Here is a 15,583-nt window from a genome sequence, read left to right as displayed (position 1 = left end):
GTGAGAAGTGTGAGGGATGTCTCTCTGGGCATGTTTGGGTGCATGTGTGCGTGTGTGTGTCTCTGTGTGTGTGGTACTATAACCTTTTGACGGCCGCCTTAAGCATGCCGCCAATTGTATTGGCCAACTGCATATTGCGTTTCTTGAGCCTCACCCGCCGATGGCCCATGCGGAACGGCTTGTGGCGACACGAGAGCGCGGCAACGGCCACCTGACGTTGCAGCTCATCGATGCGCTCGCATTTCAGTTGCAGCATGTTCTCCAGATGGGCGCTCCACTGATTGAAACGCTCGATTTTAACGTTTTTTCGCTGCAACTGATTGACGGCCTGCATATAGATGGAATAAAGTACCATACGTTGTTTGGGTAGCTCACAAAGTTGTTCACCTCTTTGCCGCTGCGTATGGCTCAGCTCCCGGCTGCTGGCCCCGGACATTGTCAGCTGTTGCCTCTTGTTGCGACCAGTCGATGCAACGCCGCCTCCGCCTCCACCTCCACTTCCACCACCGCGTGCAACACCTGCTTTCACACTCACCGCTGCAGCGGCAGCACGCTTCAATGGCAACGCCGGCGTCTGCTTCAGGCTCCGGTTAACCGTATCCACGGCCACGCCCATTGGCTTGATGCCGGCCCTGTCATCCTTTGTGTCATCCGGCTGGCCGGCCGACTGCTTCTCGTCCACGTTCATGTCGTCGTCGTCCCCGCTGCTGGGCCGCTCCTCGCGCGCCTTGCGCTCCGCCGCCATCTGGACACGCATCACGCTGTACAGCAAGAGATCAACAGAGCCGGGCACGCTGCGTGCCACGCGCACCATCTGATCGCGTGTCAGCTGTAGGCCGAGCCGTGCCAGCACACGCTTATTGAACGATTCCCAATTGCACAGCTTATTCTGGACACTGTTCCGCGGCGGATAATAGTTCAGATCAATCATATCCGGATAGTAGCGCGACATGAGCCGGGCCAGCGGCAGCACGTCCGTAAACGAGCGTCGCAAATTTGATGAATTTATGCGGTTCTCCTCGAGCCATTGGTTCAGCTCGTATTGCTCCACGGCGCTGAGCGAGGTCCTCTTCACGCTGCTCGACTGTTTCGGCATTTTTGGGCCTGCGCTCTTCCTTTTCGTTCCTTTTGCCTTATTGCTTTTTTGCTTTTGCCCGCGCAAATCTTTTGTTGGTTCTTGTTATTAAACTTGGTTTTCTTTTTTTGTCTTTTCAACTTTTCCTCTATGATCTTGAATTTAAATTGGGCTCTGCCACTTTTTGCAACAAATTTTAAAACTAAATATGTAAAAAAAAAAAAAACAAAAAAATAATTGAATTGAAACACGTTTACAACTTAAATTTATTACACTATGCCAGTGCTCTGTGTGCTGTTCCCCAAAAGCAACTGACAATCCGTAAATGTCGCAGCTGACGTACGGCTCGATTGTTAACCAAAAGCTGACTAGATTTCCACCAAGTCCAAGCTCTCTTACTCCGAAAAGAACTCCTTCTTAGCTTTGCCTGGGCAAAAGTTTACTTTGTCAGCGAGCCTCAAAGCTTGGGTTTGAACCAACGAAACCCTTTGCAAGGTTTTTAATTAAACATTTTCGATAGTTTTCAATTTTAAGGGTTGCCAAGCTGTTCAAAGACTCAACTTTACACCAGGGTAGCCACAGTTTTGGAAAAACGGCTGTCGCATTGTTTAAATTTGTAAATACTTTAATCTCAAATGTTTACAAAAGTTGCTGAATACCGATCTTAATAGGGTTGTCAATGTTTTTGAAGGCCATTTTTACCAAAGCTTTTGAATAATTGTTTTGATAGAGTCTACAATAAAATCTGAACAATTATCTTTAATAGGGTTGTCAACGTTTCTGAGCATCATATTTTCTTGCTAGGGTTACCTTAGCTAGTAAATAATTTTATTTTAAAGGTCTGAATACATTTCTCTCGTAGGGTTGTCAACGTATTTTCTTGCTAGGGTTACCTAAGCTTGTAAATAATTGTATTTTAAAGATCTGAACACATTTCTCTTAAAGGGTTGTCAACGTTTCTGAGCATCACATTTTCTTGCTAGGATTACCTAAGCTTGTAAATAATTGTACTTTAAATGGTTACAATAATTTCTAAGCACCTTTTCAAAAAGGGCTGTCGTCTTCTTTAAGAATCATTATTTAGGGTTACCTAAGCTTGTAAATAATTGTATTTTAAAGGTCTGAATACATTTCTCTTGTAGGGTTGTCAACGTATTTTCTTGCTAATTGCACTTCAAAAGGTGTGAAATAATTTCTGAATACCTTTCTTTAAAAGGGTTGTCATCATTTCTTACCAGAGTTGCCCAGGCTTGTAAATAATTGCAGTTCTAGGGTCTTCTACAATATCTAAAGACCTTTCTTTCTAAATATTCCAGCCTTGCGACTTTCACACGGCCTGCCAGAGTTGCACCCTCTCAGAAATTCGCAATTATCATAATGCTCGTGAAAGTTTTTAACATCTGGCTCAGAATAAAACGAATTATGGGCAAAAAATACAGCAAATAGCGTCTCCCTGCTCGGCAAATTAGCCAATTTGTGGGGCAGTTGCTCGCGTCGGTAAAGAGCTCATGAAATATGCAGCCACAACTGTCATCGATGCCCGCCAGGCACAACAGGATGCGGCGAGGGGGCAGTCCAGGGTATGGACATCCGGCAAAGTCTCAATGCGCTTGAATAATTCAGGAGACGAAATCGATGCCAATGCAAATGACGCATTTATGGTCCGATAATCGGATCAAACTTAACACGAGCAACGATTTATAGGGTATCAATGTCCATATATATGCATATGGATAAATGGATTGATTGAGAAACTTGCTCGACCCTAATTTGTTTGCGTGCTGCACGCTCTTCGCCTCAATTAGCAAAGCGAATATCTAATTGCAATTCATGAATATAGAATGAGCATAAACGTAACAACTTTTCAATTCACTTCCGATTTAGTCCGATAAAAAGGAGTGGAACAAATATGCAGCATCTCTAGCAAAATTTCTGCGAAAAAGCTCAACTCTGTGGGGATTTCAGACAGGGAAATAGAGAAGCATTTCACACGCTTCAAAATTGGATGCCTCAAATCCACCCGCATCTGTGGAAAACTCGTGGAAGGGTTTCTTCTGCCTCGAACTTCATTTGAGAATTGTTGCACACTTTAAGCCAAAACCGCCCTTTATATGTGGAAAATGGGCGTAAATATTGGATGTGCCAAATTTCGAGTTGAAGCTCAGTTCCTGAAGTTTTTCAGCTGAGACATTTTTCACACTTATTTCCAAAGAAAATGGTTGTGCGTTCAGACAAATTGAATACGTGCTTCCGCGACTTTTGAAATCGCTCACAAGCGTGGAAAATGGGTGGAAAACTTTGCTCGTTTTTAAATACATTTTCATAAATATAGTTGAATCAAGGTGTACCCGAAACACCTGAGTGGGTGGAGAGAAGCGTCTACGATAAAGAAAGCACATAGATATAGAAAGAAGAAAAATTGGTCCGGGCAAGGCCGGATAATGCATGCGAGTCGCTTACATAAGCCAAGGCAACTTGGAGATAATAAAGCGAATTGTTGCAATTGCAATTTTTGCCAATTTTCAATATTTTTTTTATAAGGAAACTTGGGCCGGGCAAGGCCGGGTAATGCACGCCTGTCTGTTATTGAAGCTAAGAGGACTTTCTGTTAATCAATTTGCCCACTTCGATATCTTTTGTACACACCTATACATGCAAGAAAACTATACACACACACAGATAGACATACGAAAAATATATATATATACACACACACACACATATACACACACACACACACACACACACACACGCATTTACGCATAGCCAAAAGCAAAGGCGCGACTTGCGCTGGTTTTGCGGCGAATTCGTTTTTATTTTTGTCGCCGCCTAAAAGCATGCAACTGTTTTCGCTCACACACACACGCACACGCACACACACACAGCGAATTGCTCGCTTTGGTTTTTGTGGCACATTACTCATGCGCCGCGTTGGCGTTGATTAACCAACAGATCGACAAGCAGCGTTGTTTGCACAGTTGCAACAGGTGGCAGCAACGGCAACAGCAACGGCAAATGCGGCAACGATGCACGTGCAACAGGTTTCATGGCAGCGCAGCAGCTGCCTGCAGCAGGACAAACAGCTGGTGACAACCCTAGAGCAGCAGCAGCAGCAACTCTAAGCGAACAGCAACAACAACAGCAACAACAGCTGCAACAGCGACGTCAGCAATACGCTGCACAGTTATCCCTGCCGGAGACATTCGGCCCGGAGCACAGGTGAGCCACACCAATTAGCTACCTGTTTGAGTGTGTGCGTGTGCGTGTGTGTGTGTGTGCGTGTTTGTAATTGGCTTGGCAATTGGTCCAATATGTCGATAAGATACAGCTAAAGCGCAGTTTCTGCACACCTGTTGGCTAACGGCTTATCACTGGGCATGTGTTTTCTTGTTGTTCTTGTTGTTGTTGTTGTTGTTGGTTTTATTTTGTTTGCCAGTCAGGTGGGCGGCTGGTCACACGATGCGGCACTTGCGTTGATAAACCGTACATTTCTTAGAACACATCTAAAATCGTCAATGACCAAGTATTCAGCTCGTAAAAGTTCGATACGATGCCCCCGTTAAATGCCGTCCAAGGCCTACGAACAGGGTCAGGCAGGTGTGTGTTTGCCAGCAGCTGTCTGTGGCAGACATTCAACAACATAGTTTACTGCTACAGACAGCTGCGACAGCGTTATCAATTTGCCCAGACAAACAAGTCTATTGATAGCCTAAGACAAGACTAGAGACTACCAGCGAGTAAGTTTTAAATAAGTTACAATAAACATAGTCGGATTGCATTAGACTGATTGGTATCTTAGCCCAGCGAGTAATTTGTTGCATCACTCGCTGACTGCTTACTCGCCAAATGTAAAAAAAATTAGCTCGTAACACGAGCTAGTAGCTTAGTTTACTCCTTAAAATGCTATTGCCATATGTTGTAAGCTATCCAAGCGAGTAGTTTACTCGCCACTCGTTACTATTTAAAGAATATAAGTCGCGTTTTTCTTTGCTTAGCATTTAGTTGTGTATTGAGCCTGAAGCCCCTCTGCTTCATGAAGCAAATATTTACATGAGCGAGTAAGCATTCGCTAGTTTCGAAATGCAAACAAGCGAGTAGCTTGCTCTCGCTGGTTTTTGAAGCGTCACGGTTGCTTGCCACTTCTCGTAACAAACTCTTGTAGAAATCGAGAAACTTGCAAGCGACTTTATAAGCTATGTCTCGTTAGTTTCCGACGAGTGTGTGTAACTAGTTTGTCACTCGCTAGTTTTAAGCAATTTTTTAATATAGTTCGTCACTGGCTATTCACATTCCAATTGAAAACGCAAGAACTTTTGCCACATTTCAGGGAGTAGTAATCGCTTGTGCCACATTTCAGCGAGTAGTCGTCACTCGTTCCAACATTTCAGCGAGTAGCCGTCACTCGTTCCATCATTTCAGCGAGTACTCGTCACTCGTTCCAACATTTCAGCGAATAGTCGTCACTCGTTCCAACATTTCAGCGAGTAGTCGTCACTCGTTCCAACATTTCAGCGAGTAGTCGTCACTCGTTCCAACATTTCAGCGAATAGTCGTCACTCGTTCCAACATTTCAGCGAATAGTCGTCACTCGTTCCAACATTTCAGCGAGTAGTCGTCACTCGTTCCAACATTTCAGCGAATAGTCGTCACTCGTTCCAACATTTCAGCGAGTAGTCGTCACAGTCGTCTTTTCCTACTCGCTAGCGAGCAAATGCTTTACATCTAGTTTGTCACTCCGACTTGTAACCGTGTTACTAGGAACCCATGAGTCATTACGGCGTAAGTGCTAAGCCAAAGCTGCGGCCAACCCTCCCGCCCCGACGTGGCGTTGGATGAGTCAGAGACGCGGACGCGGACGCGAGACTCAACAGGTTGCCGATTGGACAAACAATTAAATGTCAACACCAGCGCATAATCAATGTCAGATATTTTATGGAGCACTCGAAAGTGTTGCACGATGAATCATGCCCCATAGAGTATGGCCCTTTACAGGACTATCCCACGCGCACACACACACCCCCTCACCTGATCTCACCTGCCACTCGCCACTCGAAAGCTGTTATCAATGTTAGAGGCAAAGACAAAGAAGTCCATTGATAAAATCTACTTAAATACACGTGATTATGTAAGAGTATAAGAGAATCGATGTATGTATAAGTAGTATAAGAAGCAGCCGAAGCTCTCGCGCGCTCTCTTCGAACAATTTCGAATGATAACTGATAATTGAATAATTAATTGACACTTCATCCGTTAATTTGAAAAGGCAAAGAAAACTGCAAACAGAATTTAAAACATTTAACAATTAACTAATTGTGATAGAACCAAGTGCTATCTCAAGGCGTCTGTAATCACTGAAAACAGTAGAAAAAAGCAAAGACAAAGCAAAACAAAGCACATTCACATGTTCATAATATGCCCTGTAGCATATGTGCTGCCAGGGACGGGTATCTCGTTTATGGGCAGCAACTGTAAAGAAACTTGGCAATGTTTTAGATTAGAGCATATCTATTAAATGCCCATCAATAATGATATAATGTTTAACGCATATATATATATATATTAAACATTTAATAAATAAGCGTAACAGCAACTTAACAGAGCTTACAACAGCGCATGCAATCATATTTTAGCTCACCGCTGTTAAGCTTAACAGCCGGTCGAGGGTATAACATGCGTTGATCAGCAGCCTGTTCCTTGTTGTTGTTGTTGTTGTTGCGCTCCCCCGGACTGACGCGTGTTATAAACAAACGGCGAATATCACAGCACAAACGCTGCCGCTGCCGCTGTCGACGCTGCTGCTGCTAGCGTCGACGCCGGTAATGGTAATGGTAATGGTAGCTGCTGCTGCTGCTGCTGCTGCTGCTGCTGTTGCCGGCACTGTTAAACGTTTCAGTTAACGCGAGACGCTGGCGCACAGCACGACCAGCGACGGACGGCGACGGCGCATCCGAAACAGAATAAATAAAAACAAAGAGTAGCAGCAACAAGAAGAGAAGCACCGTTAACAGTTTACAGCTCTATTGCTACAGCTTCGGTTACAGTTACAGTTTCTGTTTGCATTTCGAATGCAATCGACAGGCGCGTGTGTTAAATATCTTCCCTTTTTTTTTTGTTCTTGTTGGTGCTGTGTGTAACTAAAACGAATTTTAACGTAAAGCAAACAATTATGAATGTTGGGGATAATCTGCGCAGCAATGGCCGACTCAGCGTCTACTTTGAACAGGATCTTGCCGCGGACGAGGGTACGCCAGCGACAGAGCGCGTTGATATTCGCAGCGCGGCGAATGATTCACTGCAAGCGCCCGTTGTTGATGACAACAATAACAACAACAACAACAGCAACAGCAATGAGAGCACTGCGAACGATGCGCTCAATGAGCGCAACGATTACAACAATATCACACATCCGCCGGTGGTTAGACGCCGTCAGAACAACACACGCTCACTGTCCCGTTCCCGCGAACGCAGCTTTGTCTATGCTGCAGGCGACGCTGTCGTCGGCGGCGCACGCACCGTGGCGCGCACATTTAAACGCATGTCCCTCATCGAATCAGGCAGCAACAACAACAGCAGCAACAGCGCCGGCAGCAGCCTGCGAGAGCGCGCTACAAAAGAGAGCAACGCACAAGATGGCGTCGAGCGGCTCAAGGCGAATGCCAAGCTTAAACAACACTACAATTCCACGCCGTAAGTGCACAGCGAATTCGATATGCGAATTAGAGCGAATTGGAGCCACGCTTGAAAAGAGAATTAGAATTAGAGCGAAAAACGGGCTTGACTTGAAAATGATTAAGTGAAGCGAATTTGCGTTTGTTTTGCATAGATTTCGAAACTCAAGAGTTACTCAAAGAGAAGGTTGTATAAGAACAGTGCATTAATCATGATGATGACGTAGCAAAGATTTCTATCAACATTTGCTTAGTATTTTTTCTGCAAGTACAGTATAAGCTCGCCTGAGCGAAGGCTTTCTTCCTGCTACGAAAAGTTGTAATAGGAAAAGTAGATTGACAATTTAAACAAATTAGTCTAAAGAATAATGCTCACAATACGTTACATTTGCAAACTTCACATTCGGCGATTCCATGAGCAAGTGACAGTTGACGTTAACATTTGAATGGCAAAAGTACCGCTTCTTTAAATCAACAGCTGATCGGTTTAATTTGATTAATATCTACACTTTACCAGACTTTCTATTAGTAATAGTATCTATGTATCTCAGATTTTGTTCTTCTCCGAACTTTTCCGCATATATTAACATTTAAATCGTGGATACGTTGATATACAGGAACAATAACGTAACAGCCTTACGTTACGTAACATTTTAATTGATATCCCTAAACCGTGAATCGCAATTCGTAACGCAATTACGTAAGTCTGTTGTAAGACTTATATTTAAACGCTTTCTTTGTTTCCACCGCAATCTTTTGCCCGGAGCATATTTCATAATACTCGCCCGGCACTTGACATTTACCCGATAACCCAATTGGCTGCTGGCGAACCTTTGACTGAGAAAAGGAACAAAAAAAAAAAAAACGTTTATTGTTGAATAATGACAACATTTTGACGAGATGAGACAACATTCAGCCAGACAAAGTTCAGAGTTCAGACCCCAAAAGCTAAGTACAAACAGAAACTCGAAGCTTACCCCCAAAAAGCTCCGAACAGGTGTCAAATGACGCTCGACAGCTTCAGCCTATATATAAATATATATATATATGTTCAGCTATAGGTCGGTCACCTCCGGCAGATTGGCTGCTGAGCCGACGCTTCGGCTGATTCATGCGCCGTTTCGTGGTATAGATAAAAATATATAAATGTATAAGAAAGCCCTTGCTGCCTTATCGGGCTTTATTGTGGAATGTGTTCATCGAGGGGGGGCAGGCTAGCTCAGACTGTTAGATCATTATGATCCGAGACAGACAGAAAGAGAGAAAGGGAGAGAGTGGGAGGAAGAGAGTGAGAGAGAGAAAGAGAGAGAGAGAGAGCTCAATATATCAATGTAAGAAAAAAAAAAGTGCCCGACTAGCAGATACCCTGTGCTGCTTCGGCTGCTTTTGAATGTGTGTATACTCTAGATAACACTATATGCGAAATCGGAAGTCTCTAGCTCTTATAATGCCTAAGCTAGGCGTTAACGTGATTTTTTCAAAATCGATATTTATCGATAATATGAAAGTCACAAGTCATATCGTTCAATTGCAAGTCTTCAAAATCGATATTTAATAAAATGGATATGCATTCAATATAAAGTCTACCTCTTATAATGCCTGAGTTGTGCTTGAAAAAACTGTTTTTTTTGAATCGATATTTATCGATATGTAAATCGCAAAGGATATCAAACTGTGCATGATAGCCAAAATGCATATATGTACATTAATTTCAAGTCTTCAAATCCTTTAAAAACTCGATATTTATCGATCAAATGAAAATCGTACATACATTTGAACAGAACCGATATACCCACCTTTTGTCATTTTGTCAATTTTTACAGGGTATACTCATAGCTCATCAGGTTTTCAGATTAAATTAAAACCATGACGTTGACATTACCCGGTCGATATATACCCAGCTTTTGTCAATTTTTACAGGGTATACTCATAGCTCATCAAGTTTTCGCTTTTAATTGTTAACCATGACGTTGACATTACCCGATCGATATATACCCAGCTTTTGTCATTTAGTCAATTTTAACAGGGTATACTCATAGCTTATCAAGTTTTCGCATTGTTAACCCTGACGTTGACATTACCCGATCGCTTTTTTACACCTGGTGTCTCGAGTCGAATCGAGTCGAGCAGCTGGCAACGTTTAGCATTTTCCCGTGGGCCGCGTATCGCCGTTAAAGGTATTCCACCAGTTGGCCATCGTAAAGCTCTGATAGCCCATCGATTGGCCTTAGTCTAACCCGTCGCCTAGTTAATATGAAGATGCAGCTAAAGCTGAGGCTCTCGACAAGCCGAAGACTTATCTAGAAGCCTTGCCGAACCTCGATTAATCGCGATAAGTCTGTGGCCATGGTCGGGCATTTGGTGTATCTTAAAGCTGACTACTTTATACAGTACAAAAGATTGGACTCAATCACAATCAGCTGAAACTACAGCACGTTTTGTTCTTAATTTACAGTCAGTGCATGTGCTTAAGTATTAGTAAATGTGTGTGTGTATTGGTGAGCTTTTGCCTGCATAGCTAAGCGTTCCATGATAGAGCTTTAAAGCTCACGCAGCCTACTCATGCAGAAAATTAACTAACTATCACATTTTTAACTTACGATCATCATTTGACAGTCGGTTGTAAGATGATTGACAAGCGGCTTAATATCGCATATAACTAACTCTACAAGTACCTTACAAATATTTAACAGGCAGTTTAACTAGCTCTTAAGCTTAAATTTAAATCAAGTGTTGCCATCTGGCAGTTAAATGCACATATGGCAACGCCAAGCTGCAGTTAGACTTCGTTGAATGTTGCCACCCCGCTCTACAAGTACCTGTCAAATATTTAACAGGCAGTTTAACTAGCTCTTAAACTTACATTTAAATCAAGTGTTGCCATCTGGCAGTTAAATGCACATATGGCAACGCCAAGCTGCAGTTAGACTTCGTTGAATGTTGCCATCCCGCACGAATTGGCGTTGCCAACTTGAACTAGAACTGAAACTCTCCATACATTGAAACATTCGCTTGCAATTCTAACTTGGAGAGTTATTTAACCACTTTTCCCTTCTCTCTGCCACCTTACAGTTCCCTGCCCCAGAGCTACAGCAGCTCCGTCGGACCGCTGCAGTCGAGCGGCAGCGCCCAGAGCCTCGCCAGCAGTCCCAGTTCCAGTGCCCGGAACAGTCAAACCCTTGGCCAGGGTCAGGCCAAAGGCCTCAACACGGCCAAGCAACATGATCAGCAGGCGTCGGCGGTGGCAGCGATCTCTTCAACATCTGCCGGCGCTGCCGCTGCCGCCGCCGCCGCCGCCTCCGCTGCTGCGGCCAGCGCTGGCGTTGCGGCAACATCAGCAGCTGCAGGCGGCGCAGTTGCCGTAACGCCGCCCGACAAGGAGAAGAAACGCAAGGAAGTCTCCAGTTCGCGCGTGAAAAAGTTTCATCGCCATTTCTCGCAGGTCTCCAAAGATGAGAAGCTTATCAATTGTAAGTACTCGCTGACGTAACAAATCACGATTTTTACTCAGGAACAACATAACTGTACTTTTCGCTCCCTTTGTAGACTTTAAACACAACTGTACTTTTCCTTTAATACTGTGAATTCTCTCCCTTTGTAGACTTAAGGCTGTGCTATTTAAACAGACTTGATCCCAGCATAACATTACTTTTCTCGTAATACAGTTAATACTCGCTCCCTTTGTAGACTTAGGCCTGGGGTATTTACCACACACAAAATCCCAAAATAATTGTACTTTTCTATTAATTCCCTATCCCTTTGTAGACTTTAGCCTGGGCTATTTAAACTGGCTGAATCTCAACAAGACTGTACTTTTCTCTACCTTTGTAGACTTTCAACACAACTGTACTTTTCTCTTAATATCGTTAATTTCCTATCCCTTTGTAGACTTTCGCCTGGGCTATTTAAGCTGACTGAATCTCAACAAGTCTGTACTTTTTTCTTCCTTTGTAGACTTTAGCCTTGACTATTGAAGCTAACTGAATCCCAGCATAACTGTACTTTTCGCTCCCTTTGTAGACTTTCAACACAACTGTACTTTTATCTTAATACCGTTAATTCGCTATCCCTTTGTAGACTTTCGCCTAGGCTATTGAAGCTAACTGAATCCCAGCATAACTGTACTTGCCTATTAATACCGTTTATCTCTCGCTCTCTTCCGCTCGCTTTGTAGACTTTTCGTGCGCTCTGGTTGGCGATATACCGTTACAGGGCCATCTCTACATAACGGACGAGCATTTCGCCTTCTATTCCAATGTCTTTGGCTATGTGACCAAGGTGAGTGTGGCCAGCTAACGCTTGCGATGGCGCGCATCTAACGGGCATTTGTTAAACAGGTTGTTATACCCACATCTTCGGTAACGAAAATCTCCAAAGAGAAAACAGCTAAGATAATACCAAACGCTGTGGGCGTGGCCACCGCAGATGAACGCCACGTATTCGGCAGCTTCATCAGCCGCGAATCCGCCTTCCGGCTGATGTGCAACGTGTGCAGCCATCTGGCCACAGGCGCCGAAATACTGCCCAAGCCGTTGCCCGCCGACGTGGAACTGACCGAGGAGTATCTGCTCGACGACGACAGCAGCTGTTCGATCAGCGGCAACGAGAGTCCGCCCCAACTGCGCGATGCCGCGACGCCAGCCGGCGTCGATCTGCAGCCGCAGATGCTGCTGCGACAGCGCGCCGGCAGCGACAGGCAATCCGGTAAGTGCATTGTCCAGTCCATTGAATCGCTCTAACTGTCTAACTGACCGCAGATCTGCAGACGAAGTGCGCCGCACTGGACCTGAGCCACGGCCAGGTGACCATACGCAGCTCCGCGCCGCCCATTGTCCACTACGAGGAGCCGTTGCTTGTCTTGGGCGGCGCTGGCAGCCGCTCCACAAACTCATCGGCGTCCACTTCTGCAACTGCCTCCAGCTCCGGCCCGCCGTCCAGCTCCTCATCGCCCGTCACAGTTGTTGGCGTGGGCGTGGGCGTGGCAGCGGCTGGTCACATGCCCGCCCGCTCCGAGGGCGGTCGTCTGAGCAGGCTGGGGCATTCGATGCGATCGCATCTCAGGCTGCGTCTGCCAACGCTCACCGAACTGCACGTACTCTATCTGGGCATCATGCTGGCCATTATGCTGGCCCTCTTCTCTGTCTTTCTGCTCTATCGCATCCTGGACATTGAGGCCAAGACGAGTCTGTACAACACGCCAGTCGATTTTAGCCTGGTAAGCTGTTCAATCTACCAACTCTCCAAGAGGATCAAGTGCTAACTCTCCCTATCTCTCTCTCTCTCTCTCTCTCTCTTTCTCTCATGTCCTGCACAGCGTTCGGGCAACGATGAGGACATCTTCGCGGAGGCGCTGCGCTGGCAGAAGGAGCTGCAGGACAAAAGCACGGCTGAAGCACAACATATTTTATCTAGGAATCTGGAGCAGATATCCAAGGTGAGAGCGAATTGAATGCGGTAAACGGAAACGGCAAGAGAGAGAGGAGCAAACAGTGCAAAGACAGAGAGAAAGAGAGAGAGAGAGAGCGCGCAGGTAATGCGAAGAGAAAGAGAGAGCTGCAGTTGATCCAAAGAAAGAGAAACCTAACACACACTCTCTCTCTCTCGTCTTCTCTCTCTGTCTTGTGCTTTTATCAAGGAGAAGAGAGAGAAAGCTTTATGAAAGCTCATTAATCAGTTATAACTGAGAGAGAGAAGGAGAGAGCTTTTGCTGCACGTGAGCTTTAAGCATATGTTCTTTAGTATTTCACGATAAAAATACAAAATATTGTGAAAGGATATACAAAAATCTACAAAAAGGCATAGATAGAAGTGCTTAAAGCTTTTGCGTTGTAATCTTGCCTGAATCAAAAGAGAAAATTGTCGCAGGATTAAGCAAGGCAAAAGCTTTTTGTGCTTTACAAAAGCTCTTACAAATCTAATCGATCAGATAAGCGAGAAATCGTAAAAGAAACAAATTTTAAAGACAAAAAGAACTTAGATCAAATTAAATTGAAAGAAGGACATTAAGCGAGGCAAGAGCTTTTGTGAAAGCTTTTGCCAATGCAATTGAGTTATCGGAAATCAAACGCAAATCTTATCAGGCAAAGGCCCCCCAGACAGACTTTGTTATATAGAAAAGCTAGACTGTCAGCTGTGCGTGTTATCATTTAAATAATATCTATAACAAAAAAAGAAATGCCTAATCAAAGTATTCCAACAGGTGCGCCGCAGCCTGGAGACGCTCTCGATGCTGATTCATGACAGAAGAAACGGTTACGGGCAGCCCTCGACGGAGGAGGAGGCGGCGGCCAGCCACGCCCACAACGATGGCGATATTAGTGACTGATTTAAAGGATAACGCCCGGCGCCACTTCCCCCAACCCCCAACCCCCCCCATCATCACTCGCCCCTCTTCAGCCGCAACCAACTCTCTCTCTCTCTCTAAATTTAAGTTTTAGTCGGCTCCGAGCAGGTGAAGCAAAGCCCAAAGCAAACAATTTTATATAGTCATAGTTGATATACACCTAGCTATATTAATAATATATATATATATTAATCAATAATTCTAGATGAGATCATAAATAACTGAAACGGTTTTTTTTTTTTTACTAGTCTTAAGCTCAACTAAATATGCATGAGAAGCCAACCCAAATGGAAATGTGGAAATGTGTAGCCAATATCTCTATATATATATATATATAACTTAATTCCATGTGGAATCTAGTACTATCTTATAACTGAACTATGCCTGCTTTTGCTCCGATAGATAGAGATGTTTAATGAAAAGGGTTTTACTTTGTTTTTAAGTTTCATGAAATAATTGAAATAAAATTAAAGTGCTTATGTTTCGATTTTCAAGATTTCTTACGTTTCCTTTTTTTTTTTTTGCACTTTTATCGAAAATTGAACTATTTGAAATGTTGTTCCCTTGTATAAAAATAATCCTGTGATATGCATGATTTAAGTTGGATTTTGTTTTCTTCTTCTTTCTATTAGTTATTATTGTTTAATGCTTGCTTGATTTTGTTGCGTAGTGTAATTATGCTTCCCACACAAAACTATCTCTTTATGAAATGAAAACTTTTATCTTATGCAAGCTTATATGGAATATCGAACGAATTTTGTTGTTTTTTTTTTTTTATATATATATAATATAATTATAGAGCTACATTCATGCAAGGCAAATACCCTATAAAAAAATATATATATATATAGAAATACATATATATTATATGCTATATATTTATGTAATAAATAACTAAGTTAAAATAATGGAAAACTGTTGTTTGATTCAAACCACACTCTTATGGATTACAGGGTATTCTTCTTTCAGGACAATGGAGGCGCAGCTACCCTATAAAATTCGTATACTCATAACCCTCTTATTCGACTTGGCTAATATAAAAGCAATGTTCAATCTTTAGGTCTTGCATACCCGACCAACTACACCTGCGTATATAATGGGTATCAACCATGGGCATATTTAATGATAGATAACATATTCTGTCTTTATCAATGTCCATGACTTTGACAAGCGTTGAGCTATTTCCAACTGTTCCTCATATAAATAGCAGCTGCTACAGTGATGCCTCGCTAAAGTGAATTCTATAGCACTTTTTCGTATTCACAAAAGATTTCGATTTGTGCAACAACAAAAATTCTTAATATAAGAAATTTCAATAACTGAAATTTATAATTTCCCAAAGTTTATAGTTATATATAAGTTCTAGAAAACTAGTATATATACATATATCAATAAATATTTGAAATTGTGTACTTACCTGTTACACACTTTCACGCTCATGTAGGCGGGAGACGAGTTTTGCAATATAAAAAAAACCCTGAAAGAACAAAAAGAAAA

General features: G+C 43.2%; 2 protein-coding genes across 6 annotated transcripts in view; one reads left to right on the top strand and one right to left on the bottom strand.

Annotated features, from left to right (window-relative positions):
• The window catches only part of LOC115768320 (GRAM domain-containing protein 2B-like), a 30,421-nt gene extending 15,523 nt beyond the window's left edge, over positions 1–14,898 (top strand). For 2 of the 5 annotated variants that reach the window (XM_030712869.1, XM_030712872.1), the window contains exons 2-8: positions 4,028–4,294; positions 10,816–11,213; positions 11,918–12,021; positions 12,081–12,447; positions 12,501–12,958; positions 13,058–13,177; positions 13,943–14,898. In XM_030712869.1, the coding sequence (XP_030568729.1) occupies positions 4,028–4,294; positions 10,816–11,213; positions 11,918–12,021; positions 12,081–12,447; positions 12,501–12,958; positions 13,058–13,177; positions 13,943–14,068 (1,840 nt within the window). In that variant the 3' untranslated portion in view covers positions 14,069–14,898. Of the gene's footprint in view, positions 1–4,027; positions 4,295–6,701; positions 7,763–10,815; positions 11,214–11,917; positions 12,022–12,080; positions 12,448–12,500; positions 12,959–13,057; positions 13,178–13,942 lie in introns of those variants that run through there. The other 3 variants (XM_030712870.1, XM_030712873.1, XM_030712871.1) reach the window with 2 other exon arrangements.
• LOC115768323 (sperm flagellar protein 1-like) lies at positions 245–1,358 on the bottom strand. The gene is made up of 2 exons (XM_030712875.1): positions 388–1,358; positions 245–328 (listed from the first exon to the last, which is right to left on the bottom strand). Exons 1-2 carry the CDS (start codon positions 1,094–1,096, stop codon positions 297–299), a joined length of 741 nt encoding a protein of 246 aa, XP_030568735.1. The 5' UTR covers positions 1,097–1,358; the 3' UTR covers positions 245–296.
• Positions 14,899–15,583: the final 685 nt, after the last annotated feature.

Source organism: Drosophila novamexicana, unplaced genomic scaffold (genome assembly GCF_003285875.2).
Source record: "Drosophila novamexicana strain 15010-1031.04,08,12 unplaced genomic scaffold, DnovRS2.1 tig00001752-arrow-arrow-pilon, whole genome shotgun sequence".
Taxonomy (NCBI): Eukaryota; Metazoa; Arthropoda; class Insecta; order Diptera; family Drosophilidae; genus Drosophila; species Drosophila novamexicana.
This window is presented reverse-complemented; position numbering and strand designations above follow the sequence as displayed.

Coding starts and splice junctions, on each gene's coding strand:
- LOC115768323 (XM_030712875.1), bottom strand. CDS start 1,096: ATGCCGAAACAGTCGAGCAGCGTGAAGAGGACCTCGCTCAGCGCCGTG. Junction 329..387: donor CCATACGCAGCGGCAAAGAG/GTGAACAACTTT, acceptor ATCTATATGCAG/GCCGTCAATCAGTTGCAGCG.